The 18,140-nt window shown below is 37.8% G+C and overlaps 2 protein-coding genes across 2 annotated transcripts; both read right to left on the reverse strand.

Moving 5' to 3' along the window:
- Positions 1-71: 71 nt before the first annotated feature.
- On the reverse strand, positions 72-2,545 carry LOC145228107 (fatty acid synthase-like). The gene is made up of 5 exons (XM_080093094.1): positions 2,531-2,545; positions 2,079-2,219; positions 1,374-1,994; positions 1,125-1,303; positions 72-1,057 (listed from the first exon to the last, which is right to left on the reverse strand). Exons 1-5 carry the CDS (start codon positions 2,543-2,545, stop codon positions 805-807), a joined length of 1,209 nt encoding a protein of 402 aa, XP_079949220.1. The 3' UTR covers positions 72-804.
- On the reverse strand, positions 2,156-17,537 carry LOC145228108 (fatty acid synthase-like). The gene is made up of 36 exons (XM_080093096.1): positions 17,492-17,537; positions 16,787-16,907; positions 12,258-12,424; positions 11,849-12,001; positions 11,526-11,699; positions 10,910-11,117; positions 10,571-10,704; positions 10,406-10,503; positions 10,133-10,343; positions 9,841-10,047; positions 9,597-9,782; positions 9,354-9,541; positions 9,044-9,233; positions 8,749-8,978; positions 8,481-8,669; positions 8,131-8,413; positions 7,874-8,062; positions 7,333-7,572; positions 6,899-7,073; positions 6,220-6,527; positions 5,970-6,152; positions 5,746-5,901; positions 5,516-5,679; positions 5,295-5,456; positions 5,115-5,227; positions 4,916-5,054; positions 4,633-4,810; positions 4,419-4,569; positions 4,052-4,350; positions 3,871-3,993; positions 3,596-3,752; positions 3,440-3,541; positions 3,255-3,379; positions 2,909-3,149; positions 2,575-2,830; positions 2,156-2,219 (listed from the first exon to the last, which is right to left on the reverse strand). The coding sequence occupies exons 1-35, from the start codon at positions 17,535-17,537 to the stop codon at positions 2,623-2,625; spliced, it is 6,198 nt and encodes a 2,065-aa protein (XP_079949222.1). The 3' UTR covers positions 2,156-2,219; positions 2,575-2,622.
- Between the last annotated feature and the right edge of the window lie 603 nt (positions 17,538-18,140).

Genomic DNA, 18,140 nt, shown 5'->3' on the forward strand with positions numbered 1-18,140 from the left:
AATTAAAATGATTTATTATACACAACCTTTTTCTACGATTGATTGAACACATTTTTTATTTTTTATTTTTCTGACACTTTGAAAGGCTATTTGCTTGCGTGTATTGTTTTTAATGTCTTTGTTAGTGTGAAAAAAAAATCATTACAGAATGAAGCGTGATATATGGAACATCCAAAACCTTCTGAGGAACCGCGCTGGTGTTTCCGTTTTGCCGGGTTTCATTGGCCAGCAGAATCAGCGGGTTCAAACACCGTTCTGCAAACGGCTGTACCCCGCCAGGTTTGTGCAGCCGGTTGCGATCTTGCGGCAGCACACATCCAGAATACAAGCATTCAAGTAACAGGACAAATATGGTACAACATATGGTATGCTGTGCGGAATTAACTGCTTAAGGTTGGTTTACTTGTCGAATACGTTTGCACAGATCTTAACCCCACATACCCGTCTTTTAGATGTGCCATTTTTAACCATCTTACCCAAAACATTGGCAAAAAGTCGCGTTCGACAAAAGACATAAGGTAAAACGGAGAAAAACAACATGTTTCCTCTTCAGTTGAGTCCCATCAATAAATATTTCATTACCATTCACAATGACAAAATGAAATAAGCCTTGAAATGTACAAAAAAAATACCAAATATACACAATACTCCTTACTACGCAAATTTGACGTTAAACCCTATTTACTGTGTAAATGTACAGTTTAATAGATTTTCCCAAGTTCCGTAAACATATAATAATAAAAAAATTGCTTTGATTAAATATGGACAACTAATACAAAACCATTACATTCAGGTCTATCGCGTTCATTCACCAATGTTGTTAATTATTTTCGCAATTTGGCGGCCTCTTTTTCCAAATACGATATTATGGTGATGAGCATCCAACCTCACAATCTTCACGCGGCCGTCACATATTTCGCCTACGTCATAATCCTTCGACTGCGCTCTTGATTGCATCACCAACGTGACGTCACAGGTGAGACGTGACGCCGGGACGTAGTCGATTGCAACTTTTAAACCCTTAGCAAAACGGAGCAACGACTTGGTGAGGTTGATTCTAAAAGCGAAAAACTTTAACTGTGTGTCCTATAAGGTGGAGTTAAGCTGGACAAACTTAATTTCACCTTGAGCAATCTGGAGAGATTTTCCTGGCCATTCGGACCATTTCATCAATTCGATCATTGGTGTTTAAGCATCTGGACAAAACATTAAAAATGTCTCGGAAATCCCGATTTAACAGAAGTTCCCTGACGTATGTTGCCATTACGTTGAGCTCCATGTGTCCGGAATGCTTCAAGTGGGCCTGAAAATGCCAGATGGATGCTGTCGTGATAAAACGTTTTACTTTTAAAAACGTTACAAATATTTCTTACTTTAATTCTCTGTGGTATGAATGTGTGGGAAGAATCGATGAGGACAAGATTGATCTTTTCAGCTTCTGTTTGGATCTGTAATGCCGTTTCGATTGCCAAGACAGCGCCGAAAGAAAATCCTACCAAGTTCACAATACGGCGGTTTCCAATTTCTTTGGCACATTTGTTTGCCCTCTCCACAATCGACCCGCTTGTGTCACCATCTGTAGCTTGAAACCCATACGCTGGTGCAGCCAGGAGCGATGTTATGTCTTCGTAAAGATAAGTACTTCGGCCCAGCGCTGCAAAAAAGAACCAAGGCGACAGATTTTCTTTTGTGTCGTTTAACTTGACACAAAAACTATTCTCCGGGCGCGGTTGAAGCAAATCACAAACTCGTTTGAGTATCTGACTCTTGGATACACCGTAGTCTTCATAATTATCCTTGGCATATACGTCGACAACATTGAATTTTTTCATGGCAATTATGCGTTTCATGTCCTGTAGGCTCATTTGAGGCACGTCATCGACAGAAACAGCAACGTCATACTCTTGCATGATTTTTTGACTTAGCTCGATGCACATCAGCGAGTCCATGCCGTATTTGGACATTGGCGATGTTTCGACTATCTCAGATGCCGTCTGGAACATAAAGATTGTGGTACAGTAAATTCGATTACTTTTACGATGAACAAGTTGTCAGACATTACTTTTGTATGTTGTTACCTTTAATCCGAGTATATTTGCAATAATCTCTGAGACGGATTCTTTTCTTGACTTTTCTTCGGGCTTTGTGTTCGGAGCTAGAATTAAGCTTGAAACAACAGTTGCTGTATCGTCCCTATTGGCTAGAAAAATGTCCAAGTCCTGCCATCAATAAAAAATAAAATTAAAAAAACAAGATTATTACTACATAATAAGTTCAATCAATGAGAATAGTGCAAAAAATAAACCTTTATGTCAATGTCTTGAAGCTTTTTGGCCACAACAGCAATACATCTAGGTGAAATTTTAAACTCTTATTCCTACTTAGCAATGAAACCCCATTATTTCCTCTATTTTACTTCAACTCTAGTGAAATGCACTAAGAACTGCAACTCTATTACAAACCTACGCGTACGTATGAGACTGACAATGCTTAACCATACATGACTTTACCGTGGGAAAACCAAACTTACTTTTACATCAGCCATAAACGTCACATAAAATTCGAAACACTTACATTAAGACATAACCGCACGGGACATGGAACCACACCGGCAATTGTCCCTTAAATGTTAGCGGCCATCCCAACTTCACCAACCGGTCCCCACTGAATTGCGAGTCCCGGCAATCCGTCTCTTTCTCTCGCTTCACAAACTCGCTCCATGCAAGAGTTTGCGAGTCCGTAGTTTGTTTGCCCGATGTTTCCCCGTGCGCTCACAACTGACGAAAATGCGACGAACCACCGAAGTTTCTTGCAAATTTTACGAGATACTCTATAAATGCAACATTTGCTGAAACAAGCGCCAGATATAGCAGGTTATTTTCGAATAAATATATGCGCTAAAACTTACCTGTCCAGGCAGTCTATTCCCAGACACTTGGGACTATAAACCGTTTCAAAATGTTCCTTGGATTGGTTTACGAACAAGCCATCTCTCAAGGGCGCAGCGAGGTGAAATATCCCACCAATGGAATCATTCAAAATCTCGCGGACGGCAATCGTGTCTGTTATGTCAGCACTTGAGACGTCGACCTTTATGCCTTTCTCTTTCCAGTCGTTCAAGAAGCTCTCCTGGTAAGCACTACTAACGCCTGTCAGAAATGCTAGATTTATATCAAGCAATTGTCTCAGAAACAAGATAAACGACTAAAATGTTGGTAATGGTCGCTTCTCAAATTAGAATCTGTTGTGCAAACCTCGTCGACTTGAAACAATTAAAAGGTGACGAGCCCCACGACCAACCAACCAATCACAGACTTCCAAACCAAAACCACCAAGTCCTCCGGTGATGACATAAGTCAGATTCGGGTCACAAACAGTTCTTTACAAAAACAATTAGTTTATACATCTAAACACAGGAGTGGAATGAATTTCCGAATACCTTGACTTTAAATTTGTATCAACCTTGCTTCCAACGTGAACAACTATCTTTCCAATGTGTTGGCCCTTTGACATGTATCTGAATGCTGATTCCATATCGTTCCTTAACGAGACATATTTTGTAGGTCTTATTTTAGTTTGAATATAATTGAATTACCTTGCAAACGATTTAACTTGCAACGGCTTAACCACACCAAATCGTATCCCGTCGCTCACGTGACTTCGCACGTCTTCCCAAATTTCTTTGTTACAAGAAAATAGAGAATCAAGCAAGATGCCGTGGAAAGTTATGTTGCGCAAGAAATGAGACATTTCTAAAAATGATTAGCATATAGATGTTGTCCATTCCAAGACGTCAACAAGAAGCAAATGGACCATATTGAAAATGTTTGAATATTAGTCTAACTGCCTAGTGTGTGGTGAATTTCTTACCAAGCAGGGAGTTTTTGGCCAAGTCGTGTTTTCCGATTTCAAGAAACCTTCCGTTCTCAGCTAAACATCTGATGCTCGCCTGCAGTTTTTCACCGGATAAACTGTTCAGCACAACATCTACTCCTGTAAATTAATTTAAAAGTTATCACAAGACATATTACAAGACAGAGGAATAGGCTACCTTTTCCGTTAGTGCAATGCATCACGTGATCTTCGAAGCTTAAATCCCTGGAGTTAGCGAAACATGAAGTGTTTAGTCGAGAAAAACGTCGCATCAAAAACGCCCTCTTGTGTTCACTCGACACAGTTGTAAAAACACGACACGCGTTACTGAGCGCGATTGCAATAGCAGCTTGACCTACTCCACCAGCGCCACTGTGAATCAAAACGGACTCTCCACGCTTTAGTTGCCCTCTGATTATCATCGCGTAATAAGCAGTTGAGTAAGCGACAGGAATAGTAGCCGCCTCTTTCATGCTCCTATCATACAAAATATGGTAATTTAATGTGTTGTTTGCAAAATTTATGCAAGATGTTTATGATTTTACCAATTATCGGGAACTTTCCACGTAAACAGAGGATCAACTCTAACGTGAGTGGCAAGACCCTCCGCTGCAACTAAACCCATCACTTGGCATCCTGTGTGATCGTAACCGCTGAATTCCAGACCAAGCAGAGTTAAATATTGACTTTGATCAACTACCACAAAGAAGGTTTCAAAAATCTGTAATTTGTAAATTTTGGATTTATGACCATAAATACCTGGAATAGCATCCCGAGGAAGTTTTCCCGTTGCAAGCATGATGTCACGGAAATTCAAAGCAGCAACCTCAACTTTGTACAAAGGCAAATCAGTTGGTAGAAATGGTGAAACAACCCACTTTAAACTGGACAGATCACCAGGTTCTTCAACTTCAACCAAAGCTCGACATTCCGCAGCCTAAAATATTGTGTTAATTGTAGCTTAAAACTGACACAAAAATGTTTGGAACGTTGCTTGATTCAATGTTGTACTACGTTTCATAATTTTCTGCCGAATATGTACCTCTAAATGAGACGAATTACATTCCATGTTCTGAGCATTGTAATTAATTTGGTGGAATGCCCCCCACTCGCCATGTTTCCATACATTTGTACAAATGCTTGTGTTGCATTCATCCGCTTTACCGTTTCCCAAAATCACTCTAAATAAAACAGCTTACAAATCATTGACATTGTGCATAGATATATTTTAAATCTTTAACCTTATTTGTTTTTTGGTTTCCTTTCTTAACGATTTTGCCAATCCAACAACCCCGGATGTTTCATCATTGGCTGTGAGAATAATGACTTTGTCCTCGGTTGATTTCAATTCTCTCTGAAAGCGAATAAACTGAAACTGCTTTTCATAAAATTCTTTATCCAGCAAAAATGACAAAAAATACCTGAAGTGGATCCAACCACGCGAAATCATTTCCAACTTCGATGTGACATTCTTGGGTTAATTGTTTTTTGTTTTGACGACAAAGAATTAACTCGCTGCCCAATTGATAATCAGATTTCCGCAGTAAAATATCGAATTTTTGTTCGGCGAGGTGATATTTTATCTGTAAATATAGTATTAAACTTGACTTTCAGTTAATTGAGTTTTTATTTTATTATTTACCTGTTCGTACGTAATTTGTGGGAATGAACTGTTATCGTTATACACTGCTTTGACCAATTTATGAAATACAGTTTCTTTTGAATTTTGGTGAATCAAAAGCATGCCATTGCTGTTTCTCAGCTGCGATGCCACCACTTTAAGCAGGCTTGTCGAACCTTCGCAATCTATACATAAAAATTTATAAGTTAGTTCAAAAACAATAGGAAACAGAAATGCGGTATTATCCAAACCTTTAGATATCGGATTGTGCATCACAATTAAAGTGGGCGAGAATTGGTTGAGACTCAACTCAAGATGGCTGATATCTCCGTGGCACTCAAACTCTTTAAAATTCAAGGAAATGTCTGAGCGCCAGTTTTTCCACGAACCAACCATATGAAGTAAATCTACAAAACACCAACGTTCTACACGTAGAAATCCTAACGTGATTTTAATAAATATATGTTGTACCAACCAGGCTTATTTACAGACTTTGGCTGTACTACAGCAATTCTATAGCCAGTACTGCCAACATTTTCTGCAGCGCAATCGAGAACAGGAAACAAGATGTCGCTGTTCGACAAGCAATATGTCAACAGTGGGTCAAACACAGGACCCTCATATTTCAGAAAATGTCTTTCTCCTTTAGATGCTTGATCTGAGTTAAAAACAAGCTTTAGTCTACTTAACCACAAGTTGTCAATACTTAAGCATTATATGCTCACTTTTTTCAAGAAATTCGTTTAAAATTTTATAGAGACGCCCCTCTGGTTTCCGAACGTTCAAAGCAGGGACAGTATTTACTGATTCAACTCTCGTAACACCAAACAGGGACTGGTTGTTTGAGACAAGTTTGGCCACTTGGTTTTTGCACAAATCAATTTCTTTGTCCAGTTTTGACAAATTTAATTCACTATGGGGCACGAAAACTTGTTTTGTCAAAGTCGTCTGAAACTTGGCATGTCTCGTTGCTGTCGTTGTGTGTACTCCATTAAGCTCCACAAAATCACCGATGACTGTGCGATCTAAGCAACTGTAGAAAAATAGGTATAGACGTATTTCTGTACATACGATGAAAGTGTTTACTTTTATTTACATACACTGAGAATATACGCCTATTATTAAGGCATAATGGGCTCCGAAACAGTAAAATCATTTACTTTGGTAAACATAACATCATGTGTGAAATAAGTAGTTGTAATTGTCAATGAAAACTCTTTATGTTCTGTTTATCTTTTTTTAATAGTTTTGCTGCGATCTTCTACTCTATTAGCCTACCACTAAATATTTGTAAGTTTGTTTATGATTGATTGTTGCTTTAAATGTTCAACAATTTTAGATCTGTTAAATTTTTTTAATTGTTACCGCCAAAAAATATTAAAATATATATAACTTAATATTTACCGATCATGAAGTGTTTTCATTGCCAGGTTTATCTGCCCAAGTGGAGTAATTCGAATTTGACGAACCCTTGTTGGCAACTCCATTTGTTTTGATTCCCGCAACAAAATTGCAAACTGAATCAAAACGTCCAGAAGAACCACATAATTTCCCGTAAACATGATTTCTCCAACGTCCCCTTTAATGACAAATGTTTGAAGTTTGTTACATTGATTGAATAACTTTAAGTAGACTTAACGTTGCAACTTTCTGTTTATACGGCAAACTGATTGGGATCAGAAAAAGACAATACATTGCAGAAATGATGCGAATTTTGCAAAATTGAGAACTGATCTCTCTGTCCACTGTGTACATGTTTATTTACAGTGTCTACCATTTTGGATACTCGTAAAGAGATGAAAGTTAATGATATTTGGAAAAGGTCTAATAAAAGTTACCTTTTAGGGACAAGCTTCGTATTTGTTTAAACTGGGTTTGGTATTGATAACCCATCAACGTTAATCTTTTGTAAACCTCATCGTGTGTCAAAGGTCTTGCAATAACTTTTTCTGAAGTTGCAAACGATTTAATTGATCCCCGAAATTTTTGGATTTTTCCAGAACAGGATAAAGTATTGTTTTCCGTAATGCGAAATTCGTTTGTCGATGTCATAAGTTGAACTGTGATGTCCATAGAACCTGCAAAAAAGGATAATACGATATACTAATTTTTTGGCCAGCAGGACCTACCTAAGTTGCGATCTTACGGCAGAACATAGCCTGAGCACAGAACATGAGCACCATTCAAGAGTACACTTGACTCGATAACCAATGTTTTTTTGCTGCACATGCTGTTTGACGTAACCAGTCAACAACGACAAAGTGGGTAACATATTTATTAAACGTGAGGATCAATGTTTTATTTCCTTCTAGTTGGCACGTTTTAACAAACAAGCTGCGGGACCACTTTGACTATCAATTTGTCACTTGATAAACTTACCCTTTTCAGGAAGAACGATTGCTGTATGAACTGTTACATTGTCAAATTGGACTGGAGTTTCGTCCATCGACTGACCGAGGTATCTGGCAAAAGCCTTCCAAGCGAAAACCAAATGTGCGGCAAATGGCAATAAGGCCCGGCCATCAATGATGTGATCCCACAAATATTTGTATTCTTCTGACTGTTGATCTACGAACAAAACTCATTCAAAAATACAAATTCGATTGTTTGACCAACAATACAAGTTGAGTGCATACTTAGTCGAATCATCAGTTTATCATTTGTAGATACACCGGAAGGAGTATGGAGAAAATCTTCAAGTGCTGGAACCGGCCAAGACTGCGAATGATTCCAGTCGAACAATCCATGAAGTGAAGCTCGTTCAAGATTATTGCGAGGAATGACTGACTGAAGATCCAATTCAAACCCATTGCAATGTAATTCACCAAATGCCTTGCCAAGTGAAAGGATTCCGCTAGATTGATCTTTGTGGGACAGAATTACATAACATCGCATAGGGAGTGCTCGTTTCAATATTGCCTAACATTGTCAAGTTTGTTTGTTGCAGTGGCCTAAAACAAAAAATGTGGTAAGATCTTGTCCAAACCTGCAAAATTCCGTGTGGTGCAATTTCTACAACAACGGCGTTTTCCGGAACATTTTTCAATGCTTCGTTGAAGCGGACTGGGCTGCGTAAATTGTTGGCGTGGTACTCGGCCGAACAATCCAAATTATTTGATCCATTTTGCGAAGTTGAAATCCAACGCGAGGATCGTTTTGAAACATTCGGTATAATCTACGACGTACAAAATTAGTTTGAATTATTTACAAACAGGAACTTAATAGTTTGTTTGTACCAAATAGTTTTAACGTACAGATTTCAATAGATTGAGAAACTTTGGATAAACCAATTCCATATCTTTTGAATGAAAGGCAATTCCACCAGTCGAAACAAGTTTTGCGAAAACTCCCTGACTTTTTAACGTTGCCACATATTCCTCAACTTGTTTCTTCCCCCCAGAAATTGTTACCGATTTTTCAGCATTGTCACATGCAGGTGCGACACCTGGTGGGCATTGATTCAAAGCTTCTTGCCAATTCATGCCTGTGCACCAAAAAAGGGCAATAATAGCATGCTAAAGACACAAGAAATGTATTGTAAGTTCATACCGACAGCAGCCATTGCTCCCAATGGCAAGTTTGTCTCTTTAATGCATTTTCCTCTCAAAAACGCTATTTGTATTGTTTGTTCCAGAGTAAGACAACCGTCCGCGTAACTACAGCCTAATTCGCCCACTGAATGTCCAATTATTCCGTCAGGCTTTATGCCAATGGCAGAAAGAACATCAATTAATCCAATCTGCAAATAAAATAAGTTTTTTTTGAACAGGTTTATGTAACTGTTTCCTGATTGTGTAATCCCGTTGTTTAAGTCTTATCAACGTTTGGATTAAAATGTGTAAATAGCCAAATGAGTCACCTGAATCGCAACAATGCCAACAAATGAATTGACAGCGTCGTCATAAGATTGTTTTGTCGCATTTTCCAACAATGAACGAACACCAAACCTATAAGGCTCCAATGCTTTGTTACACTGGTCAATAGATTGTGAGAAGATTGAAAGTTGAAGCAAATCTCGTCCCATTCCAAACCACTGGCATCCCATACCTGTTGAAAATTTATGTAAAGCAAACAACATTTAGATTCCGGAAAGATGACAAACTGTAGCTTGATGTACATGAGAAAACAAACCATAGTTCAGGTTGTTCCGGGTTGGTTTTATTCCAACCATCAGCAAGTTCATTGTTCGCACAAGCAACAAATCCTCTGTATGGATGAAGTTTAGGCGAAACTTTCATCGTGAGATTTTCCGCGGAATTAAGCAACTGTTTGAAGTGGTCAACTTTTTCTGTACATTATTCATTATCAGTTAAATACCATGTCACAAAAATGTCCAGAAATAAAACCTTTTATTCCTTCGGCACTTCTGGATGTCAGCAGATGTATGCCCAGTAATGATGATGGCTGTTTGGTTACGGCCATTTTATTTTTCTCCCTCTCCAATATTACATGAACATTTGTGCCACCAAAACCAAACGAGTTAATTCCAATCACGCAAGTTTCGGGGACAGATGTCGCTTGTGTCACCACATTTAATCGCTTCTCCCGCAGACCTATGTACATTCATCTGTACAGTTACTACATGTACTTAATATGCATGTAATGAACAACACTCACTATACAATACAGTTCAAGTACCTGGTACGTTTGGGTTGGGTTCGTTGAAATGAAGGTTTCCTGGAATTAGCTGATGTTTCAACGCAAGGACACATTTAATCACTGCACACAAGCCACTGGGTGCCTCACTGTGCCCCATATTTGACTTTACCGAACCGATGAAGAGCGGGGTTTTCCTTCCATTACCGCAAAATGTTTCATCTATAACGTTTAGTTCTTCTTTGTCGCCAGCCTTGAAATGTTTTTGGTTTTAGTTCAAGGATAAGCTACACGTTAAATCAAAACGCGGCCAACCTGAGTTCCTGTTCCATGGGCTTCGATGTAGAAAACCTTACTGGGGTTTTGGCCGCAACTTCGGTAAGTGTCTTCTATTAGCTTCTTTTGCTGTGGACCTACGATATGAAAGTTGTGAGTTTTCTGTAACTTTGACCTAAATCAACTTTTAATATTTTGACAAACCTGACGGCAACGTTATTCCTTTTGGAGTATGTCCATCGTTGTTTGTTTGTGCGTTTAGAACACGACAGTAGCTGTGTTGCACCATAAAGTCTTTACATATAAACACAGCAGCAATCGATTCTGATCTTGCGTAACTAAATGAAAATATTCATTCAGATTACACCTACTTGGACATGTTTTCTGATTCTACGGATCAGGAAATGCAAGGGGTATTTTTATTTTGCCTTTTATTGAAACCAATGGGCAAAGCAAATAGCAAAGACAAAAAACTGTACATATAGTTTGGTGGTATAAGCATACTGTTTATTTGTTCATACTAATTTCAGAAATTGTACTTACCCATTTGCATTTGCGTCGAAACTTTTGCAGGCACCATCTGGTGAGAGCATTTTCAATTTATTGAATTGTACTGAGATTTGTGGTTTCAGTGTGAGATTACTGCCGGCCACCAGCGCTGCATCACAATTGCCGTCAAGGATTGATTGATAAGCCATTTGCAAAGCGAGCAGGGAAGACGAACAGGCGGTGTCCATAGTTGCACTCGGACCTACGGTAGAACAAATATCCTGTTGAACTCAATAATATAGATAAATTCAAATAAGTTTCCAACGAGTACTAGGTTTTATTGGATCAAAACTGTGTATATTCTTCAGAACTACCGCACCACCAAACAGCTTTGTATAAATGACTCGAGTGTTCCTATACTTTTCAGCTTGCCCTACCAAACCATGTTAGTTTACTTTTTGGGGGCAAAACTCAAAATGTGGTCAAAACAAACAACTTGAATGTGATTAGTTACGCTGCAAAAAGAAGAAAATAATGTTGTCATGCATACTCTCAGTTTGTCGCCCAATCCTAAAGACAAATATGCATGTAAATTGTAAATATATTACAGTTGGAAATTTCAGCACAGGGTTAAAGAAATGTTGCGTTAATGTGTTTGGTGACCACAAACCTTTTAAATCAAATTGAAAACTAATCCTGTTTGCCAACATTCCTCTGTTGCTTCCAGTCAAGCCATAGCCGTTTTCTGGGTTGCAATCGTTCAATAACACCTCACATGCATCGTTACTGGAAACTCCCACCCACACACCAGTTCTTGATCCACGTAATGTTTGATGATTTTGACCTGAAACAAAAAATAAATAAATCCCAGTTCCGAGAAGAGGGTGGTTTGATTGTTGAAATCAGCCCACCCAGTAATTTATACACATTTAATGAAGATCAAAAAAATGTATTTGGTATAACTATGCTATGACACCGTTTTCTTTTACGAACCCGCATCCAAAAAAGCTTCAAAAGAAACTTCTAAAAGCATCCGAAGTTGTGGATCCATATTGCTTGCTTGTTTGGCATGAATGTCAAAAAACGCAGCATCAAATTTATCCACATTCAAAACAGTTCCTTTCCGTTTTGGCAAACCAAAAAGACCTACATAAAAAATGGTGGCACATGTGTTACGCCTTAATTTTAACTTGACTCAACTGTGGATTAGGTATCACAACGTAAAAAAACACGGATCTGAAAACTCAAGTGCCGGCAACAGTAACTTAAACTGCAAAGTCACTTAATGACTTTTAAACAACTGCTTTCAAAATGTCTTTGGAGCAAGGTTATTGTGCAATATAGCTAAAAAATAACAGTTTCGTTAAATGTTGCACTATGTGTATATGCTTTAAAATCCAACCTGCTTTCCAACGTCTATCGTCTTCAGTCACCATGTCAACACCTGAACAAAGTTTCTCCCAGAACTGAGAAACGTTCGGACAGTCGGGAAATTTCCCTGAAACTCCGCTGATGTAAATGTTATTCATTCTAAGTTGTTGCGAGAATTTGTTTTTCGGATTAAAGCAACTGTAAACAGAATGTAAAAAAATAATTGACTGTAAACGACTTAGAACCAGCAATTTATACTATCAATGTCGGTGTAATTTACCACCTGAAAGTAATTTCAGCAGCTTTTTAAAACCGACCGAATAAAGACAGAACAAAACGGACAACGTGCATCTCTTGTTATTTTGTGTCCCCGTGGCGCTGATAGACTAGACTGCTTTAAAACAGCTGATTACTGAACGTGCAATTTCATCACCAAATACGTCATATATTGGTTCGCAGGCGGAAGAAATGTCTGTGATGTAACAAACTTTTCTTCGAACAGTAAGACAAGATTAACCCTGCATTTTGCTGTTGCAAATAAATTGGGTCTATAGCTTACCTTCTTTTCTGAAAGAAAGAAATTTCATTCAAAACAAAATCTCACAGGGGGCGATTTCGCAAAAAAGTTTAATACCCCTGGTTTACACGACAAAACAAGGCTTTTTCAATGCGAATGACGTAGAAACGTGGTCCACGGAAGTCAGGAACTAAACCATGTTGCCTTATCACTAGGGCAATTATTTTTTGACCTAAAAAACGAAAAATTTTGACCTACAAATTGAAAATTTTGACAAATTTTGACCTTAAAAAACTGTTTTTTGACAAAATTTTGACCTATGAAGAATTCAAGTAGTTAAATTACGCATTATCGTTCAAAAAGTTAAAATATGGCTAGGCTAATCTAACTAGAGCGAAAGAATGTGCAAAAGTCTAACAGAAGGGCAAAAATCTGAACACAGACCTAGCCTATTCTGAAAAGGGAATGAGCTAATTAAAAATCACTGCCAAAAAACTGCAGCTAAGACACAACGAAAATTATTCAATACATTTGTATAAACGAAAGATACATGAAGTATCTAAAGCAAAACCGAAGCAAGAGCTGCACCTAACCTGCAGCTGCCGTAAAATGACTTGGGACCTACCAAAATTTTGCATGTTTTGAGGTGTGTTGCGCATCATGCCATATCAACCTAATTGTTTCACTCACTTGATGGTTTATGATTCACAATAATTGGGGCAATGGGCCAATTACAACAGTATAAAGTAGGCTACAAGGCGTAAAACTAATAGTTTGCTGGCAGTGCAACCTCTACAACACCACGACAATGCAGTTTGTAAACAATTTTAACTTTGTAAAAAAATTTGACTTTGTAAACAATTTTGACAATTTTTGACCTATTCTAAAAACTTTGACAAAATTTTGACTTTTTTTGACAAGTCAAAAAATATTTGCCCTACTTATCACATAAAAAAATGTTACGTACTCACACAACACATTATAGATTGACTTTAGATGACGTGTGCTGCTTTTGACCGAATTACTAGACGTGTTTTTGTCCCTTTGCCGAAATAATGTGCTTTCTACGATTATGCGGAAACGATCGCCTTCTTTTGAGAAGACTTTTCTACATTTTACAGATAGTTGCACTGGTTTTACCAAATTCAAAGGTACAAGTACGTTCCAGATTGGGTAGCGCTCGTATATAATGTGTAATGTGTGAAAGCGAAACAAGTATGAATGAAAGCTAGTAACCGTTGCATTTGAAGGGTATGGCCAGTCAGACTTGGAACTAGAATTACCATGTTCTCAAAGACTAGAAATTAAACTAGAATTAGATAAGACAACCAACCAACTTGATTTCAAATTTGAAATCCGTCATTTGCACGTTTTACACTGAGGTAGTGCTTAACGGCGGTTCGTGCTGGGCCAAATGTGTTTGAAAAACATTTATCAGTATACTGTTGGACAAACTAGCGTTTTTGACAAAACTGTAAATTAGATTAGAATTAAAATTAAAGCAAACTCGATATTTTTAAACTAGATTAGAATTACCGCCATTTTAGTCTAATTTGCCGAATTAGTCAACTAGATTTATTTAGTTGTCCAAGTATGTGGTCAGTCGCTATGCATAGCCTTATTCCAGTGTCTCCCGTGGCAAATTAATTGCCCAACCCTGCTCTCGATATCACACAAAACACCAACAATCGCCAGCAAACAGAATTTATTCAAAAAGCATGTTTAGGCTAATACGCCCGCTGTGTCTGGTGTTAGTTTGCAAGCCGAAAAAAACAGGGTTGTGTGTGACGTCATAATATCGCTACGTGATCATCTAAACTTAAGGATTAGGTACGTTAACAAAGATATACGGAAGTGGAATTTATCTGCTTTCTCAATACTACGACGTACATCAAGAAAATACTTCAGTAACTGGAATAGTGGTTTTCCTATATATTGCCAGTTTATATATACTACATCATATTTAATGATGTATCACATATACCACTTACTATATTTATAATGGATATATATTTGGCATTGAGTCCCTATCTTTTTCCTGGAACTTTATAACATAATCGTTTCTGCAAGCATAATCTAATGGGTCCCCATACATATGCATATGCGATTTGGTAACAGTAAAAATAGGACACAATCATTGTTAGATATTTACCAATTTACTATACACATCATTTGATCTACGTATGATTTAATGATTGTTTTTGCAAGCAAAAACGAATGGGTCCCCACGTTTGTGCGGATTTATGGTAAACAAACATCCTGGTTATTTTTAGTCTCTTAAGGAAAAACTTCACCAACTTTAGCCTTAACCCAACTTTAAAAGTTTTGTCCGTATTCTTTATGCATCATTTTTGTCATATAATTACAAAAAAAACAGTACATAAGAACAGGAAAAATACTTCAATTTAATCTCATGCTTTGACCTTGATATTGTCGTTCAAGGTCAGTTTTTAAACACAATTTTCCAAAACTGAAAATGAGCTTGATAACTTAATAAAACGACATAGCATGGCTGCGCAAAAACAGCTGATTTGTAATCACCAACACGACTGTCTCGTAAAACGTTCGTCCGGACGTCAAGCTGAGCACTCCCGCTGCATTCACCCGCCTTAATCGTAAACAAGTGAATTCTGAGCACTCCCTTGTATTCACCCGCCTTAATTGTAAACAAGTGAATTACTACCTTGAGATTTGAGACTTTTATCTGACTGACAGTGTACACATGTTATGGAGTGTAAAAGTAACTATTTGGCCGATTAAGGCAAATTTTTAAATACTAAACGAATAACCTACTGCAAACAATTGTTTAACATTTCAGCACATTGGGGCTTGTATTTCTGGCCTAAAACTTATTATTTTGGGTTTAAGGGGTAAACATGGGTGAATCCAACAAAAAGTTACAAAATTCTTTAAAATGATTTACATTGCACCAACCAACAAAGCATGAAACCCTCAGATTATGTACTTGGGTCAGTACAGCCGTTTTTAATTTTTTTTCGTATTGGGGGCTTGTGGGTGAACCACTGGGTCGTTTGGGATCAAACTTCAGGAGGATCAAATTCGGAACAATAACCAACATCTGTGCAAATTCGAATACATTTAAAGCACTTTTTTTGACCAAACGTATTTAACAACCAGCGTTAAACAGAAACGAATATTTTGGGGTTTAAGGGGTGAAAATGGGTAAATCTTTTTTTAAGGTACAAAATTCTTTGAAATACCCTATATTGCACCAAACAACAAAGCATATAATTCCTAAATAAAGTACATTAGCAAGCATAGCCGTTTCAAAAATTTCACGTTTTTGGGGGGCTGTGGGTAAACCGAGGGATCAAACGGGATCAAAATTCACATGGACCAGCTTTAGACCAATATCTATAATGTGTGTAAATTTGAAAAAGTTCGAACCATTCTTTCTTGACCAAAACGTGGGAACAAATCCGCTTTAAAAAGAAAAAAAGGAAAAAAAAAATATAGACAAAAAACAATATGTGTCCCCTTCAGGGAAGGGGACCCATAATAACTATCTGCTGTGTCGACGAATTTGCAGTGAAAACTATATACTACGTCGACGATTTACCAAGCAGCTACCGAGTGAAAACTATGTTCTGTGAAAGATTTCACAAAAGAACTAGTGCAGTGGTATCAACCTCCTCTGACCACCAAAGCAACTAGCTACGTATAAACTATCTACTCTGTCACCAATATACAATAGCGTTGCCACTTCAATCTACGCTCAGGACAAAGGCTCGCAAGTCGTTCCGCAACGGATTACGCCGAGCATTCTCGATGCGTGTGTATCAAAATTTGACATGGCCTTAGGCCCAGGGCGAAAAAAATGCCCAAGGACATTTTTTGTCTAGTCACTTCTGGCCAGTTTGTCTCTCTGTCATATCTTCAAACGTCTGATGAGAAAAATATAGGTTACGCGTTTCAACGTATATAAACGTAACTCGTATTTATCACCCACACTCTCTGACAAGAGTAAAGCATGTACGAAAGTTATTGTCTCTACCACAACTATCTAACAAACCGATTATTACGTCGAAAGGCTAGTTGAATGTCCAACGGCTGCGAAAACGAGCGTATAGCGATCTGCATCGTTACTGGAAACTTCCACCCACACACCAGTTCTTGATCGCGGTGAAGCTTGTGGATTTTGACCTGAAACAAAAAGAAAAGCAATTAATTTATTGAGACAACGGATTATTCAGTTTCACACTTTAAACAAACAAGAACTTTGTAATGAGTTCTTCGCACACTAATCATGATTAAATAAAAACGTCTAAATATCACATTGTTGTGGTGATGGTTTCTTGTATTGTTACATCGAGAATTATTTGTTCCGCTTTGCTGATTTCAGTTCTTCTATAATAGTGACGTATGTAAATATTCATCCGCGAAAGGGCATGTGCATTTCCTTTTGTAAAACCCCCGTTTTTTTGTAGGCTGCATTATTTGCCAGCAGGGCTTCTACTCTAGATGTTTCATATCTAGATCTAGATAGTTTTGTAATCTAGGTCAGTGCTCTTCAACCTGTGTGCACGGTGCACCCTAGGGTGCACCAAAATACGCATGGCACCAGTACGAAAAGGTATATAAGGGTGCATCACAAACTTTTAATGAACCAATAACATTTGACTTTCAGGATATTAGAAAAAAAATCTTTGTACATTTAAAAATGTTGATGTCTAACACTTTCAGTGCGGTTGACGTTTATCTACGTTAATTTACGTCAAAAGTCTCACCGACAGTGTGTAAAACTTTGGCAGCTCCGCTCGGTTTAATTGACATGATGATATGCAAAATGATTTTTCATCTCGCTTTTTACCTCAGTTTACATTTTAAGTATTTTTTTTTACTTGCAAGGTAAACTGAGGTAAAAAGCGTTATGAAAAATCATTATGCATATCACCATGTCTAACACTTTCAGTGCGGTTGACATAAATTAACGTCAATCCGCACTCTGCGCAAAACGTCTTTTGACGTAGATATACGTCAACCAGACTGAAAGTGTTAGACATCAACATTTTAAAAAAATACAGAAGTTCATTTATACATTAGTTGAAACCAACATATTTTTGTAATATCCAAATATTAATGTTTATTAAAAGTTTGTGATGCACCCTTGTATACCTTTTCGTACGGGTGCACCCCATACATATTTTGGTGCACCCTAGGGTGCACCGTGCACACCGGTTGAAGAGCACTGATCTAGGTGACGGCTATAAAATCTAGATAGTTTCTCTAAAACGTTTGTGAAGACCATAGAAAAAGAACCAGCCTGCAAAAGTTCCACACAGATAACCACAAAAGCAAAAAAGAGTGATGATAACAAGGAAGAAGTAATCTTCTTCAACACCTAATGTAAGGCAATTAATCATATTAATACATCGC

Source organism: Phallusia mammillata, chromosome 5 (assembly GCF_965637545.1).
Source record: "Phallusia mammillata chromosome 5, kaPhaMamm4.hap1.1, whole genome shotgun sequence".
Classification (NCBI taxonomy): domain Eukaryota; kingdom Metazoa; phylum Chordata; class Ascidiacea; order Phlebobranchia; family Ascidiidae; genus Phallusia; species Phallusia mammillata.